Source organism: Hemitrygon akajei, chromosome 31 (assembly GCF_048418815.1).
Source record: "Hemitrygon akajei chromosome 31, sHemAka1.3, whole genome shotgun sequence".
NCBI classification, from domain to species: Eukaryota; Metazoa; Chordata; class Chondrichthyes; order Myliobatiformes; family Dasyatidae; genus Hemitrygon; species Hemitrygon akajei.
In genome coordinates, this window is record NC_133154.1 from 25,927,422 (window position 1) to 25,942,792 (window position 15,371).

Genomic DNA, 15,371 nt, shown 5'->3' on the forward strand with positions numbered 1-15,371 from the left:
TTTGGAGGAACTCAGCATGTCAGGCAACATCTGTAGAGGAAATTGTAGAATGAATGTTCTGGGTTGATATCTTTCATCAGTCATGACTCCATTTCCTTCCATAGATGCTGTCTGACCTGCTGAGTTCCTCCAGCACTTCTTGTGTTGCTAATAATGAGAGGGAGTTATTTTTAGCATAACTTGGTCCCAAAGAAGAGTGGAAGCAGGGACTAAATATAATTACTTAAAACCATTGTGGAAAGCATTAGCATTGATGCTATTTAGAATGTAAATTTGCAATTAGAATTCAAAGGGTATGGAAGAGAAACAGGATGTACAAGAATGATCCTGGGAGAGAAAGTGCTAATATATGAGAAGTGTTTGATGGCTCCGTACTCACTGGAGTTTAGAAGAATGAGGCGGGATTTCCTTGAAACCTATGGAAAATTGAAAGGTCTGGATAGAGTGGATGTGGAGAGAATGTTTCCCATGGTGGGGGAGCCTTGGACCAGAGGGCACAACCACAAAATAGAAGGAAGTCCCTTTAGAACAGAGATGAGGAGAAATTTCTTTAGCCGGAGGGTGGTGAATCTGTGCAATTCATTGCCACAGGTGGCTGTGGAGGCCAAGTCATTAGGTATATTTAAAGCTGAGTTTGATAGGTTCTTGATTAGTATGAGGGTGAAGGGCAGGTCAAAGATTATGGTGAGAAGGCAGGAGAATGGGGTTGAGAGACTTGATGTGCAGAATGGCCTAATTCTGTTCCCATGTCTTATGGTCTCATAATAAAAGGAGGGGTGACTCTGTTTAAACTTGAAATATGGTTATTTTTCAATATTACCGATGGTGGAGCCTTTGTTATTGTGTTGAGGTTTGATGGTGGTAGGACCATTGATTGCTTGGTTTTAGCTGAAACTGTAGATGCTGGGGTTGCTGCAACCATGAGCAAGGGAAGGGCAACTGGTCACAATCCTGGTGAAGGGGTGGTGAAAGATAATGCCATCATGGGCTTCAAACAGAAATTAGAAGCATGCTCCTATGATTACAATCAGGGGAATGGGATAGCAGTCAGGCTGTATGGGCTCAATAAATAGCCTCTTGTTATGCAACATTTCTTTGAGTCTGTCCCCAGGAAGGAAGGCTGTTTCCTGATTAATGTCACCAGCAGGTTTGGAGTTAAGTGCACACATCTGTGCTGTGGATAAACATCAGCCCACCTCAGCCTTGCTCCCTGGAATCCTCCTAATCCTCACTGTGAAACCTTCCTCAAAGCCCAGCTCTTAGACCATCTCCTTTCAGCTATTATTCAACATCTGTTCTCTTCTACCTTGGGATATTTTATGATGTAAACATCATTAAACAACTGCAAGTCAGTATAATGGTAACTAGAAGGTTGAAATAATTCCTATGCTTCCTTGTTTTGGGGAATGGCAGCTGCAAGAGTTGATCAGCTTGGAGAGATTGGTGGGTGACTGGGGACCTTAGACAATCTGGAGTTTGGTTTCACTAGAAACTTAGGATTTTTATAAACTCTATGCTTCATGCACTAACTGCAGAGTATTACAGGACATATTGAGGATGTAGTTTGGTTGAATGTAATTTCTTGCCCAACCTACTTTTATAATCGTATAAATATTGATGGAATCAAAATATTTTAACTTTAAATTGGATTTTACGTATGCTAAGCTGTTCACTTTGCCGAGACAAAACAATATAAAGGACTGTGTTGGACATCACCAATATATTCCCAATACATTTGACTACCTGTGGGAAAACTTGTCACTTAGGCCAACCCTAACTCATATGTCCACATATCCATTCCGTCTGACAATCCATCTTTATTCTGTGAACCTCCTGGAAAGCAAAACTTCCCAGTGGCTCAACATTTTAATTCAGATTCCCATTCCTGTTTTGACATGTGGGTCCATGGTCTCTTCATTTGCCACAATGAGACCAACCTCAGAGCGGAGAGGCAACACCTTATATTCTGTCTAGGTAGTCTCCAACCTGATGGCATGAATATTCATTTCTCCTTTTGGTTAAAAAAAACAATTTCCTCCCCTCTGCTCATCTTCTATTCACCACTCTGGCCTCTCACTTCTTTTCACCTGCCTATCACCTTCCCTGGGGCTCTTCCTCCTTCCCTTTCTCCCATGGTCCACTCTCCCCTCCTGTCAGATTCCTTCTTCTCCAGCCCTTTACCTTTCCCACCCACCTTCTCCTCCCCCTATCTTTTTCATTCCGATGTCTTCCCTCTTCCTTTCCAGTCCTGAAGAAGGTTCTCAGCCCAAAACATCGAATGTTTGTTCATTTCCATGGATGCTGCCTGACCTGCTAAGTCATAACATTTTGTGTATATTGACCTGGTCTCTGACCTTCTTTCATGGCCATAGTGTTAAGTAGCTTCTCTAGCTTGTAATCTGCAGGATCAAGACACAAGATACTGGAGGATCTCAGCAACATCTAGGAGGGAAATAGATAGTTAGCATTTCAGACTGACACTCTTCATCGAGTCCAGATGAAGAGTCTTGACTCAAATTGTTAACTGTCTCTTGTCACAGATGTTGCCTGATGCACTGAGTTCCTCCAGCATATCACTCAGTGATTACAGTTTCTGCAGCTGCTGGTGTCTCCAGGATGATGATAATGGGAGATTTGGAGACTGAATTACTGTGGAGGTAATGAATCTCACTGAGAACTCATCCCTTTTCTCATTGGAGAGAGTCCAGAGGACGTTCATGAGGATGATTCCAGGAATGAAGAGGGTTAGCATATGAGGAGCGTTTGGCAGCTTTGGGCCTGTACTCACTGGAATTTAGAAGAATGTGTGGGTATCTCATTGAAACCTACCGAATGTTGAAAGGACTAGATATGGTGGATATGGAGAGGACGTTTCCTGTGGTAGGGATATCCAGAACTAGAGGGCATAGCCTCAAAATTGAGGGGTGACCTTTTAGAATAGAGGTAAGGAGGATTTTTAAAAAAGCCAGCGAGTAGTGAATCTGTGGAATGCTCTGCCACAGATGGAGGTGGAGGCTAAGTCCGTGGGTACGTTTAAGGCGGAAGTTGATAGTTTCTTGATCAGTCAGGGCATCAAAGGATGTGGTGAGAAGTAATGAATCTCAGATGTATAGGGTTGAGTGGGATCTGGGATCAGCCATGATGGAATGGCAGAGCAGACTAGACGGGCTGATAAACCCTGAAATCCATGTTCAGCTCTTACCTGACAGTCCACCAACATCCATCTTCTTCAGGTTTTTGGCTTCCAGCACAATGACAGTGAGCTTGCCTGCAGTCGGAACGTAGCGAAGCGAGAAGCAGATATCGCCCAGTTTCTCTTGCTTTAACAAGGGACAAAAATGTTGGTGACTTTCTCATAAAAAGCAGAACAAGCAACATGCGGTCACAATGATGAATGAATTATACCGGACATATTCTAGTCTATTTTGGTTGGTCGTTGGTTGACACCTTTCTCTGACATCAAAATACTTTTCTCCACTGACCAAAGAACTGTTGGATGGAAATAGAAATATTTCCATTTCAGAATTATTCATCACATGTACATTGAAACATACAGTGAAATGCATTGTTCGTGTTAACAACTAGCTAAGATGTGCTGAGGCTAGCCTGTAAGTGTCACCACACATTCCAGTGCCAATATCTTAGTTATTAATTGGTTGCTTTAAGAGTGTTCCTCTCGGCTGGGGTAACAGTGTCCGTGGCCAGACCAATGCCCACAACACCGAGACTCACATCACAGGCAGACAGCCCAATGCCAAGCTCCTCTGGAGATGTCTGTGCTAGAGAGGGGAAAAGAGCTGAGGGTGTGCTCACAGAAAAAAAGTACACCACCCCCTCTGATTCTTGGGGATCCCTGGCTTGTTAGGGTTCATTCAGAAGATATATTCTGGATAGCGTAATTATGGATTAACGAAAATGAGAACCAGTCTTCAGAAAATAAAAGCTTTCACAATTTAACTTCCAACTGATATTTTGTGGCTAGTGAATCCAATCATTCTGATTCTGTCCCACTGAAACTACAGAGGGGAAGAAGAACATCTGACTATTAGACCTTTGTTAAAGGTGTTTCTGTTCCACTTAAGTAACAATTCAGGTCAGAGTCTGTCTTGTCACTTAACCTTCTGGTTAGTTGTATATTCATGGAGCCATTCATCAACACTGTAACAGAAGGGTGTATTTTGGGTGTCAGGAGATTGTACTGTGGCTTTTGGAACAGACAACAATATTGAATATTCAAAGAGATTCTGCTAGTTAGGATGTGCTACTATTGTAAATAAGTAATTCTGTAAATTTACCTGACCCCTGACCATATTCAAAATTGGGTGGCAGGGTGAAGGTGCATCTCTACCGAAAAAGCTGTAAGACACTCCTTCCCTCCACTAGCTTGTAGGTCTTTTGGACAAGGGATAGCACCTGCTTATCCCCCCTGATCAGGTCACGTGGAGCCATGGGAGCAGGTGTTAGATGGTCATATGAGCAGCTAGTGCATATCACAAGTCCTGGTTATGTGATCACTGACGCCAAGCAGACAATCTCTAAAGAGTATTGATAATGGCTGGGGTCACCTGTCTTGTAAAGAGACTGCCCAGAGGAAGGCAATGGCAAATGACTTATGTAGAAAAAATTTGCCCAGAACAATAATGGTCAAGGCCATCAATGCCCATGTCATATGACCTGGCACCTAATGAATGAATGATTTTCAAAATGTTACAGTTAAGTAGGTGATTATAGCGATTAAAACTAGTTTATTTTCTTTGTATTGACAAAGTATAAACACTGTGTCAGGAGGGTAAGATTCTCTTGAATTCTCCTGGGCTTGCTCTCTACTGGAGGTTTGCTGGGCGAATAAAGACTTTTATATTTCCCACTTACAACAGGCCCTTGAGAAAGGACTATCTGTATGACATTGGTAACTACAAATCATGCATTGGGAAATCAGAAATGCAGTGTGAATGGCAGGTGGAACACACAGCATCTCATAAACTATCACCTGCCTGTCCTGTCAGGCATCTCCAGGTCCAGTCACATCAGTCCATCTGGCAAGTCTGAAGCTGGAATTGAAAGGGTCTGCAACTATATAACACAATTCATCTATACAAGAGAGCTAGGGAAGGAGCCTGAAGACACACTCAACATTTAGGAAAGGCCTCTTCCCCTCCGCCATTCAATGAAACCTATGAAATATGGTACAAGGGGATGTTCCCTAAGCTGGTAGAGACTAGGAACAGAGGGCAGAGCCTCAGAACACAAGGATATTCTTTTAGAACAGGGATGAGAGGGAAATTCTTGAACTAGAGGCTGGTGAGTCTGTGAAATTCCTTATCACAGACAACTGTGGAGGGCAAGTCATTGGGTATATTTAAAGCAGAGATTCGTAGGTTCTTGATTAGCAAGGACGTCAAAGGTGAGATTGAGAGGGATAATAAATCAGCCATAATGGAAAGGCAGAACAGGTGATAGGCTGACAGGAGCAGAATTAAGCCAATGTCTTTAGGTCTATCAGATTTCTGAATGGACAATGACCCAATAACAAAAACTCACTATTATTGCTCTCTTTTTGCATTATAAGATGATACGACTATCAGGCTATCCCTCAGTGGCATGCATTTATCTCCATACCTCCTCCTTCTCAGCCGACTCAAGGTCCCTCCATTCCTCGATCACGTGAGCCAGGTCGATGCTGCTCATTGGAATCCGGATTTCGCCAATGGCATCGTGCTTCGAAAACCGGTCAAAGTCGTACACGGCCATGACAAGAACTTTACCTCCCAGCTCTGAGTAAGGAACCTGGAACAGAAAGTCCGGTGTGAACTGAAGCAGCTGGCACATGTGTTACAGGGAAATATTGATATAAATTCTCCCTCTTTGAGTAGCCACCTATGTGCATATACTGGAACATCTCACACTCACCTGGGGCTGATAAATCCACCACAGGTCAGTTCAACTTACACTGAGATCCCAGGGCATTACAACATTGAGATCAGTGACACACTGGAGACTCAGTTTCAGTCAGCATTGAAAGTCTATTGCACAGCAGACAAGATCAGTTTACTCAGAAAACAAAACATTCAGAGTTGAGCTCCAGTGAAAGCAGGGTGATTTCTCCAGGAAACTGCAGAGGGATGGGTCATCTCCCATAAATTTGGAGCGAAAATGAACCTCACTGATTTTCAACAGTGTAAGCACCAAACTGGATCGACAAGGAATTAGCCAATCCTCTCTCTTCTTTATACAGAGATTGACCTGATCTATTCATTGTCATAAAAGTTTGTCTTTATTGCATCGGTGTTGTATCAAATAAAAATGCCGTGCAACAGAGTGATACAGCACCCTTCGGCCCAACCAGTCAAATAACAGTTCAACACAAGACTAGATGGGCCAAAGAGCCCATCATATTCTATGACTCTGTGGTCAAGTTGCAGACCTGAGCCAGTGTTTGATCTATATCCCTCTAAATCAGGTTCTCAACCTAGGGTCCACAAACCCCTGGATCAGTGGTAGGGGTCCATGGCATAACAAAGGTTGGGAATCCCTGCTCTGAACCATTCTGATCCATGTAGCTATCTAAATGCCTTTTCAATGTTGTGATTGTATCCAAATCAACCACTTCTTCTGGCAGCTTATTCCATATGTGCACTATACTCTGCCACTTAAAGGTCCTCTTTAAAACTTTCCCCTATCACTTTCATCTTACATTCTCTAAGTTTAGTCTCCCCTACCCTGGGAAAAAGACTTTGACTGTTCACCTCACTTACACCTGGTGTTATTTGAAAGACCTCTGTTAGATCACTCTCAGCCTAGTACATGCCAGGCAGAAAGGTCCCAGCCCACTCCGGAACATGACCTCTTTTCGCTACTACGATTAGGTACAAGAGCTTGGAGACCCATATTCAACAGCTTCCTCCTCACTGCCATCAGTGGTGGGTGGGTGAATAGTCACAGTCTTTTTCCCGGAGGGAGGGGAGTCTGCTGGTGGTGGGGTGGAGATATGTTCTTACCAAAGGAGGTGTAAGGTGCTCCTTCCCTCCACTCACCCGTCTTGTAAAGACACTGCCCAGAAGAAGGCAAGGGCAAGCCACTTCTGTAGAAAAACTTGGCAAGAACAATCATGGTCATGGAAAAAATGACTGAACAAGAGAATGAGGGGAGTCTAAAATTAGAGGACGGAGATTAAGTGAGAAGGGAAAGATTTAAACCGGACCTGAGGGGCAACTTTTTCACACAGAGGGTGATGGGTGTAGGGAAGGAGCTGCCAGATGAAGCTGCAGAGAATCAGAATCATGTTTATTATCACTGGCATGTATCCTGAAATTTATTAACTTCGCAGTAGCAGTTTAATGCAATACATAAGGCAGAAGAAAAAAAGTAATAAAATAATAATAAATAAGTAAATCCTTACAATACACATATATTGAATAGATTAAAAATCTGCAAAAAACAGACATAATATATATTTAAAAAGTGAGGTAGTGTTTACAGGTTCAATGTCTACTTAAGAATTGGATGACGCAGGGGGAGAAGGTGAGTGTGTGCCTTCAGGCTTCTGTACGTCCTACCTGATGGGAACAGTGAGAAAAGGGCATGCCCTTGATGCAATGTTTACAAGATTTTTGGAGAGGTACATAGATTAGAAAGGTTTAAGTGACTATGGTCCAAATGTGGGCAAAAGGAATTAGCTCAGGTAGACATCTTGTTCGGCATGTACGATTTGGGCCAAAGGACCTGCTTCTGTGCGGTATGATTCCCTGACTCTGTAGGGTACAATTCCTAAAGAAACACAAAACTGATAGCCTGTAGTAAAAATCCTAAAATATCAGCCAAAGAGCACGAAGAACAATTGTGGGGATCAATGTGTGATGTGTGGGAGAAGGATGACCTGGGCACTGGGTGATCAAAGTATTGTCTCTACAGACCTGAGCCTGTAGTGCCCAAGCCAATGGTCACATGAAGGGTCAACCTGGACAAAGGAGGGGTGGGGAGAAGTGACCAGGGTATAAAAGAATGAGCACACTGGTGGTGAGGTCTCTTGCATTTGGGCTCACCGCAGGTTAGATTGTAACTGACACTGTGGGCTGATCAGAATGGGGCACTACAGTTCAACAGACTCAGGCGCGCTTCTGAGAAAAGTACCACTTGTAACTTAACAATAGAGTGTGTTGTGTGCAGCATTGTGTGTGCAAGGCTTATTATATCAGATCTGCAAACAGTCCTTAACTTTTGCCACAACCAAGACCGGATCAGAGATTGGAGGTTGGAGGTCTATTATCTGCAAATTTGAGGTCCAGGGTCAAGGAATGGAGACTCAGAGGTGGCCTGTTTTGGGGGTTGGGGGTGGGAAAGAGACTTGTTTTGCTGTTGTTGTTTTGTTGTTTTTCCTGCTTGTATTGTTCTGTGTTGTGTTCTGCTGAACCCTGTGGACATGCTACGTAGGCATCAGAACGTGTGGTGAAACTTGTGGGCTGCCCCCGGTACTGCCTTGTGTTGCACTGTCTGTTTCAAAGTTTAAAGCATATTTCCTATCAAAGTATGTATACCATATACAACCTTGAGATCCATCTTCTTGCAGGCAGCCACAAAACAAAGAAACAATAGAATTTATGAAAACCCCCACACTACAAAGCCAAACATTCAGTGCACGGAAAAGAAAGAATAAATTATGCAGACGAAGAATCCACAGGACGTGGACCGCAGAGTCCCCCAAAGTAAGTCCACAATTTCAGAGCCAGTTCAGCGCTATAGCCTGTCCAGGAGCCTGATGGCTGCAGGCCGCAGCTGCAGTTAGTTCAGCTCTGAGGTGAATGAAGCCTCATTGAGTAATAAGCTGAACACCAGTTTGTTCTTTGCCCTCAGCATTGACGCCTTGATCTTTTTAATCTGGCTCGGCACTTAAACCGGTTAAGCATCAGTTCGTTATCTGCTCTCGGGCCTGGGTCCCACTGCTTCAATCCGGCCTGAAGTTTCAGTCCAGTCCCAAGTCCGCTTCAAATACAAATACAAATACTTTATTGTTACCAAACAATTGGTACTAGAGCGTACAATCATCACAGTGATATTTGTTTCTGCGCTTCGCGCTCCCTGAAGTACAAAAGAAAATGGTGGGCAGAGGGATTCTAAAGCCCCTCCGCTTCAATCTAACCAGCAGCCCAGCTCTTTCCCACGCTTCCTTGGTAATTTGTGCATCTTTCCAGATTTCCATCGATGCAGTGTGCTGTTGGCAGCTCTTTGAGGTTGGTGGACGCGTCCCGCGGGGATCAATCGGCGGGTCATGTCGTCGGGCGCTCCAGGTCGGGCTGAGTGCCACTTCCAACTGTTGGGGGTCCGGGCTGTCGATCGGGTTGGGCCCTGAAGCCAACACTTAATCCCGGAGGGCCGGGCTGCCGGCTGAAACTAGACTGTGAACGGTGTCACGGTTGCGGAGGCCTCCGCTCCAGCCAAGCACCGGGCTCGATTTCCAAGGTCGGCGGCAGAGTCTTCACTTCCGGCAGCTGTGGATAGCCACCAACGAGGCTGTACGGTGGTCGCTCCAGGGAAGTGTCTGGGGTATCTTGAGGTCTCCGACATCACTTCTGTGTGCTCATTTGCTTCGGAGAGGTGCTGGTCGGAATGGGCCATGTCTTCAGGCACTCTGACACGATAGCAGGCCGCGGGTCTCTGGGAACGTGGTGGACCTCAGACCAGGCCTCAACGATCGGGTCCAGGTATGGTCTGGAGCTGAAGCAATTCTGGTGCGTCGATGATCTCCAGCTGGGTCAGTAACTTCGCCAGGGTGTTGTTGATCTTACTAGATGTAGCAAATTGATGGTTTAGAAGGGTTTCTCGGTTATAGGACAGTGTAGAGGGCAGTTTGCTCAGCAGAGCATGCGCAGAGTCGCCAGTTACCGGTGCCATCTTAAATAGGATATAACAATGGCTGCTGCAGCCGTATCTGCATACTCGAGAGTCCACTTTGGCAAATCCTTCAGGTTACCACTAAAATGCCAGATCATACAGATGGTTCAAAAGCACAAATCCAGAAGGGAATTTGCAAGCTGCAGATTGCAGTGATCATAGTCCCGAAAAAAGTATATTTAGCAGAATTGTTAGCTGCCTGCGAAGCATCGCCGTGTCTTGCCAGTGCCATCCTTATTGATGTACATGTGATAAATAAATCTGAATATTACAAATGCCACTTATCTTAACACCTACTTAGCATGTGGAGAATGGGTCATGGACAGAAACAGAAAATACAGGAAGAACTCAGCCAGTCAGGCAGCATCTGTGTAAAAAGAAACGAGTTTGTATTTTGGGTCAGGGACCCTCTCCCTCAGCCCACACTCCCGTGACTGAGCTGACACCATACAGTGTGACAGTATGTGGAAAGGGGGATGTTGAATTCTCTGCAATAAACTTGTATCAGTAACTTCCACCCAGTGAAAAACGGACATGGGAGCACAGAGGAACATCTGGAAATCTTCAGGAAGGCCCTCTTCGTTGCTGCTGCTGCTGTGAGGTCCGGGTCTCTGCTGAGAAGAACAAGCCCCCAGTCCTCGGGGTCGTGTTGCCGGTGGCTGTTGGCGGGGGCGTCTTAATAAGCTCGGCAGAGGATGGTGCTCGGAGAAACTGTGCCGGAGGGGATGGTCGGAGGCTCGGTGGTTCGACGGACTTTGAGTCCGCTGCGGTCGGGGCGCTTTCACTGTGTGCTGCGTCTGCGAGGCTGGGTTCGACGGAGCTTTCATTGTGTGCTGCGTCTGTGAGGCTGACTCTGACGGTGCCGTGGAAGTCCATAGCGGGGGTATTCCTTTCTGCCGCCTGCATGGGATGACAAGTCTATCGGGACCCTGAGGACTTGTGGAAACTGTGTGGTGGTTTCTTTCGAACATAGTCTTTTTACATTTTTGGACTATTTTTACTGTGCCCATGGTCTGTTTTTTTTCCAGTTATGCTATTGTTTGCACTGTTGTAACTATATGTTGTAACTATGTGGTTTTGTGCAGGTCTTGTAGCTTTAGTTTTTGGTCTTGTTTTGTCTGGTGGATTTGGCGCTCCTTTCCGGGGAATGCGCTAAGATGGTAGCACGATATTAATACGCAGCAGCCTCTCTGGACTCTGGATTGGGCATTGCCAAACATTATGTGGATTTTCTGGTGTAGTCTGTGTTTTCATGTGTTTTTGTGATATCATTCTCGAGGAACGTTGTCTCATTTTTTAATTGCATTGCATTAGTGGTTTCTAAATGACAATAAACTGAAACTGAACTGAACTGAACAGTATCCTGAGAGCAACACTTACGTAAGTATCTCATGTCAGTCTACTAAGCAAATAGAAAGAAAAATATAATTCAAATATTTTCCTTGTTGCGAAGTATGTATGCTCAGTGAGTTCTTAATCTGCAGAGACCTGTTGCAGTGTACACAGCGACGTGTGTGAGGCAGCCGTGTGTGCGTTACTCCACAATTTCTCAAAGACTCTTTTGTACACAGTGTCAGTAGTCAAGGGGACGGTTAGTCGCATAACGCAGTCTTTAAAGGGTTGACAAATTTACAACTAATATTACACAAAGTATACCCCTTCCCCTGGTCACGGTGATCCAAGAGAGGTAGTTTAAATCTGACAGGACCCACTGACAGTGAGTATGGGGCTCCCCAGGGTGAGGCAGCCCAATACCTTATCCCAGCAACTGGGTCATTCCTCAGAACAACTCTTCAATCATTTACTTTTGGCCAGTGGTCAGACCTGAATCTGCCTGGGAAGAGCAGATCCAGGTGGGAATCTCCCCGACTAGATGGTCAACATTTTAATCCATAGGTCTCATAGGTGGAACTGTCCAGTGGGCGAGCCCCTTCTGTGTTGTTATCCCAACAAGCCCAAACTGTGAGTATGACCTGGAACTACTCCCCAGAGTTGTGGTGGGGAATAGACTGCCACCTGTCAGCTGCTGGACAGTCTGGAGAGATATGAGTTAGAATGTCTCTCTGCTCCCAGGCGCTGTGCTCTAGAGTTTTGTCTCAGGGACTCGATGGGCCAAGTGGCCTAATTCTGCTCCTATATCTTATTAGTCTTATGGATGCATAGTATATAGCATCAGATATGAACTGACAAAAGGGTGGATCACCCAACATCTTTTTCTGCACATCTCTGCAAATTCTCTGCGCACTTTCCACTCACTCTTCGTCCCTATAGGTAATAAGATATAGAAGCAGAATTAGGCCATTCAGCCCATTGAGTCTGCTCTACCATGCTATCATGGCTGATTTACTATTCTTCTCAACCCCATTCTCCTGCCTTATCCTTGTAACCTTTGATACCCTTACCAATCAAGAACATATTATCCTCTGCTTTAAATCTACCCAATGACTTGACCCCACAGCTGTCCATGGTAATACATTCCTAAGATTCACCACCCTCCTAAAGAACAACCCAAAAGAACTTGAAGAACAGTCCATGCATAAATGCATCTCTGTTTAACTTTCAAACAAATAGTTTCTGTCATTGATTATCCTAGGGAAGTATTGCAATATTCCTGCTGAAGGGTTTCAGCCTGGAACATCGACTGTTCTGAGTTCCTCCAGCATTCTGAGTGTGTTACTATAATGTTCTCTTTAATCAACATCACCACTGTTGTACCTTCCATCCCTTTCTGTTTCCCCTCAGTACTTTATGTCCAGGAATACCTGGGAGCAAGCAACACACATAATACTTGGGAGCTCAGCAGGTCAGGCAGCACATATGGAAAAGAGTAAACAGTTGAGAATTCAGGCTGAGACCCATTTTTTTATCAGTCCAAATAAAGGGTCTCAGCTTGAAATGTCGACTGTTTACTCTTCTCTATAGATGCTGCCTGGGCTGCTGAGTTTCTCCTGCATTTTGTGTGCGTTGCTTTGGATTTCCAGCATCTTCAGATTTTCTCTTGTTTATACTTAGGACCAATCTGTAATTACTGTTTCTAAAACACTGAAGCTTGTTTGCTCATTCCATTGTCTAAACTCCAGACGGCATTGCTCCGGGGATCTCAGGAACTCACAAGAACATGTTGGAGAGAGGAGGGTGCGAAAACTAACAGATTTTCCTTATTGTTTCGCTCCTTATCCCCTCATTATCTCCCGGTGTGGAGACTAATGCAGACCCCGGGTTTGTGTCAAGGTGTTGGCTGTGAGCAGCAGGGCAAATGCTGTTTAATGTTTCTTCTTCTAGTCCCTTTGAATGTTAGACTCACCTCTCCCTGCCACTTGGTCTTAGGGTCAGGGTCAGTCCTTAATCAAGTGAACTGAGTTCAGGATGCCTATCACAGTTTCACAGCATCTTGTTTCCCCCTACAAATCATTCTTGCTGAGATGAGATACACTTTAGAGTCATACACACAAAATGCTGATGGGACTCAGCAAGGCTTGTTTCCCAGGACATGTCCTCTTCTCATTGTTACCATCGGGAAGGAGGTACAGAAGCCCAAAGGCACACACTCAGCTATTCAGGAACAGCTTCTTCCCCTCTGCCATCGATTCCTGATTGGACGTTGAACCCATGAACACTATCTCACTTAATACTTTTTCTGCTTTTGCACAATTCTAAATCTATTCAGTATGCATATATACTTACTGTAAATGATTTATTTTAAAATATTTTTTCTTTCTATATTGCTATGAATCATACTGAACTGCTGCTGCTAAGTTAACAAATTTCACAACACAAGCCTGTGATAATAAACCTGATTCTGATCCTGATCTGTGGAGTCCTGATGAAGGGTCTCGGCCCGAAACATCGACCATTTATTCCTTTCCATAGATGTCGCCTGATCTGTTAAGTTCCTCCAGCATTTTGTGTGTGTCGCTCTGGATTTCTTGTGTTCATGAAATACATTTATTGGCCATTCTGAGTTACAAGAACAGGCTTCCATCTCCTCACAGTGCTCCCTTACACTGTCCTATCCTTTCCTTGCATTTCAGAAATATTATTGACTTTGAATAATTTGTCCTTTCATTCTAGAACCAAAGAGCCTGTGGGCTTTTCCTTAATCATTGAGTGCCTGTTATAGCCTGACTGGACCTGTTGTGCCATCTTGTACCGATTGACTGAGCAGTCAACACAAAACAATTATACCCCTTGAGTAACACACTCAAACTGCTGGAGCAACTCAGAAAGTCAGGCACCATCTATGGAAAGGAGTAAACAGGTAACATTTCACGTCAAGGCCCTTCATACTAGCCTTAGTTTCTCTTGTACTTCAAATCTGCACATCGCACTCACGGAGGCGAGCTGTGGACTTCCACACTCACACGACTCTCATCCTGTGCGTGAGGTGCAGCGGTCAGCGTAACGCTGTTACAGCATCAGCAGCCCAGGATCAATTCCCACCACTGTCTGTGTAGGGAGTTTGTACGTTCTCCCTGTGACCATGTGGGTTTCCTCCGGGTGCTCTGGTTTCCTCCCACAGTCCAAAGACGTTCCAGTTAGTAGGTTAAATGTTCACATGAGCAACACTGGCTCATTGGGCCACAAAGGCCTATTACCATGCTGTACCTCTAAAGTAATAACAAATATTAAAAAAAATAATGGTGCCTTCATCAACTCCAACTCTCTCCCATCCCCATTGCCAGTGTTGAGAGTACACCTTTAGCTCCTAGGCTCTGGTGGGATAATATGTAGAGTGTTAAGAGTAACACACAGGGAACATAGAGAGCTGGGGAAGGCATCTGCTGCTTTCTTCAAGGGATTCACATATAGAATCATAGTTACAGAGTACTTCAACACAGAAATAGGCCCTTCAGCCCATCTAGTACATAACAAACTGTTTTATATATTGTATGAAGTCAGTGGTCATTTTATTAGGTATAGGAGTGAACCCAGTGTGATCTTCTGCTGCTGTAGCCCATCCACTTCAAGGTTCAATGTGCTGTGTGTTCAGAGATGCTCTTACGCACACCACTGTTGTAATGAGTCATTATTTGAGTTACTGTTGCCTGCTTGTCAGCTTGAACCAGTCAGGTCATTCCCCTTTGACTTCTCTCATTGACAAGGCATTTTTGCTCACAGAACTGTTGCTCACTGGATTTTTGTTTCTCGCACCATTCTCTGTAAACTCCAGAGACTGTTATGCGTGACAATCCAAGGAGATCAGAAATTTTTGAGATACTTAGACCAACAATCACTCCATGGTCAGAGTCACTTAGCTCACCATTTCTTTCCCACTCTGATGTTTGGTCTGAACAACAACTGAACCCCTTGACCATGTCCGCATGCTTTAATGATGCATTGAGTTGCTGTCACATGATTGGCTGATTAGGTATTTCCATTAACGAGTAGATGTACATGTGTGCCTAATAAAGTGGTCACTGGGTGTAGGTGCACAACGACATGCATATGATCAACTATGTCATGCAGTGACTTTCCACATATAC

The 15,371-nt window shown here is 44.5% G+C and overlaps 1 protein-coding gene across 3 annotated transcripts in view; it reads right to left on the bottom strand.

Annotated features, from left to right (window-relative positions):
• Positions 1-15,371, bottom strand: part of LOC140719454 (synaptotagmin-A-like) — a 133,405-nt gene that overhangs the window by 8,470 nt on the left and 109,564 nt on the right. For all 3 annotated transcript variants that reach the window (XM_073034131.1, XM_073034132.1, XM_073034133.1), the window contains exons 6-7: positions 5,620-5,787; positions 3,203-3,320 (exon numbers count right to left, since the gene is read on the bottom strand). In XM_073034131.1, the coding sequence (XP_072890232.1) occupies positions 3,203-3,320; positions 5,620-5,787 (286 nt within the window). The remainder of the gene's footprint in view (positions 1-3,202; positions 3,321-5,619; positions 5,788-15,371) is intronic.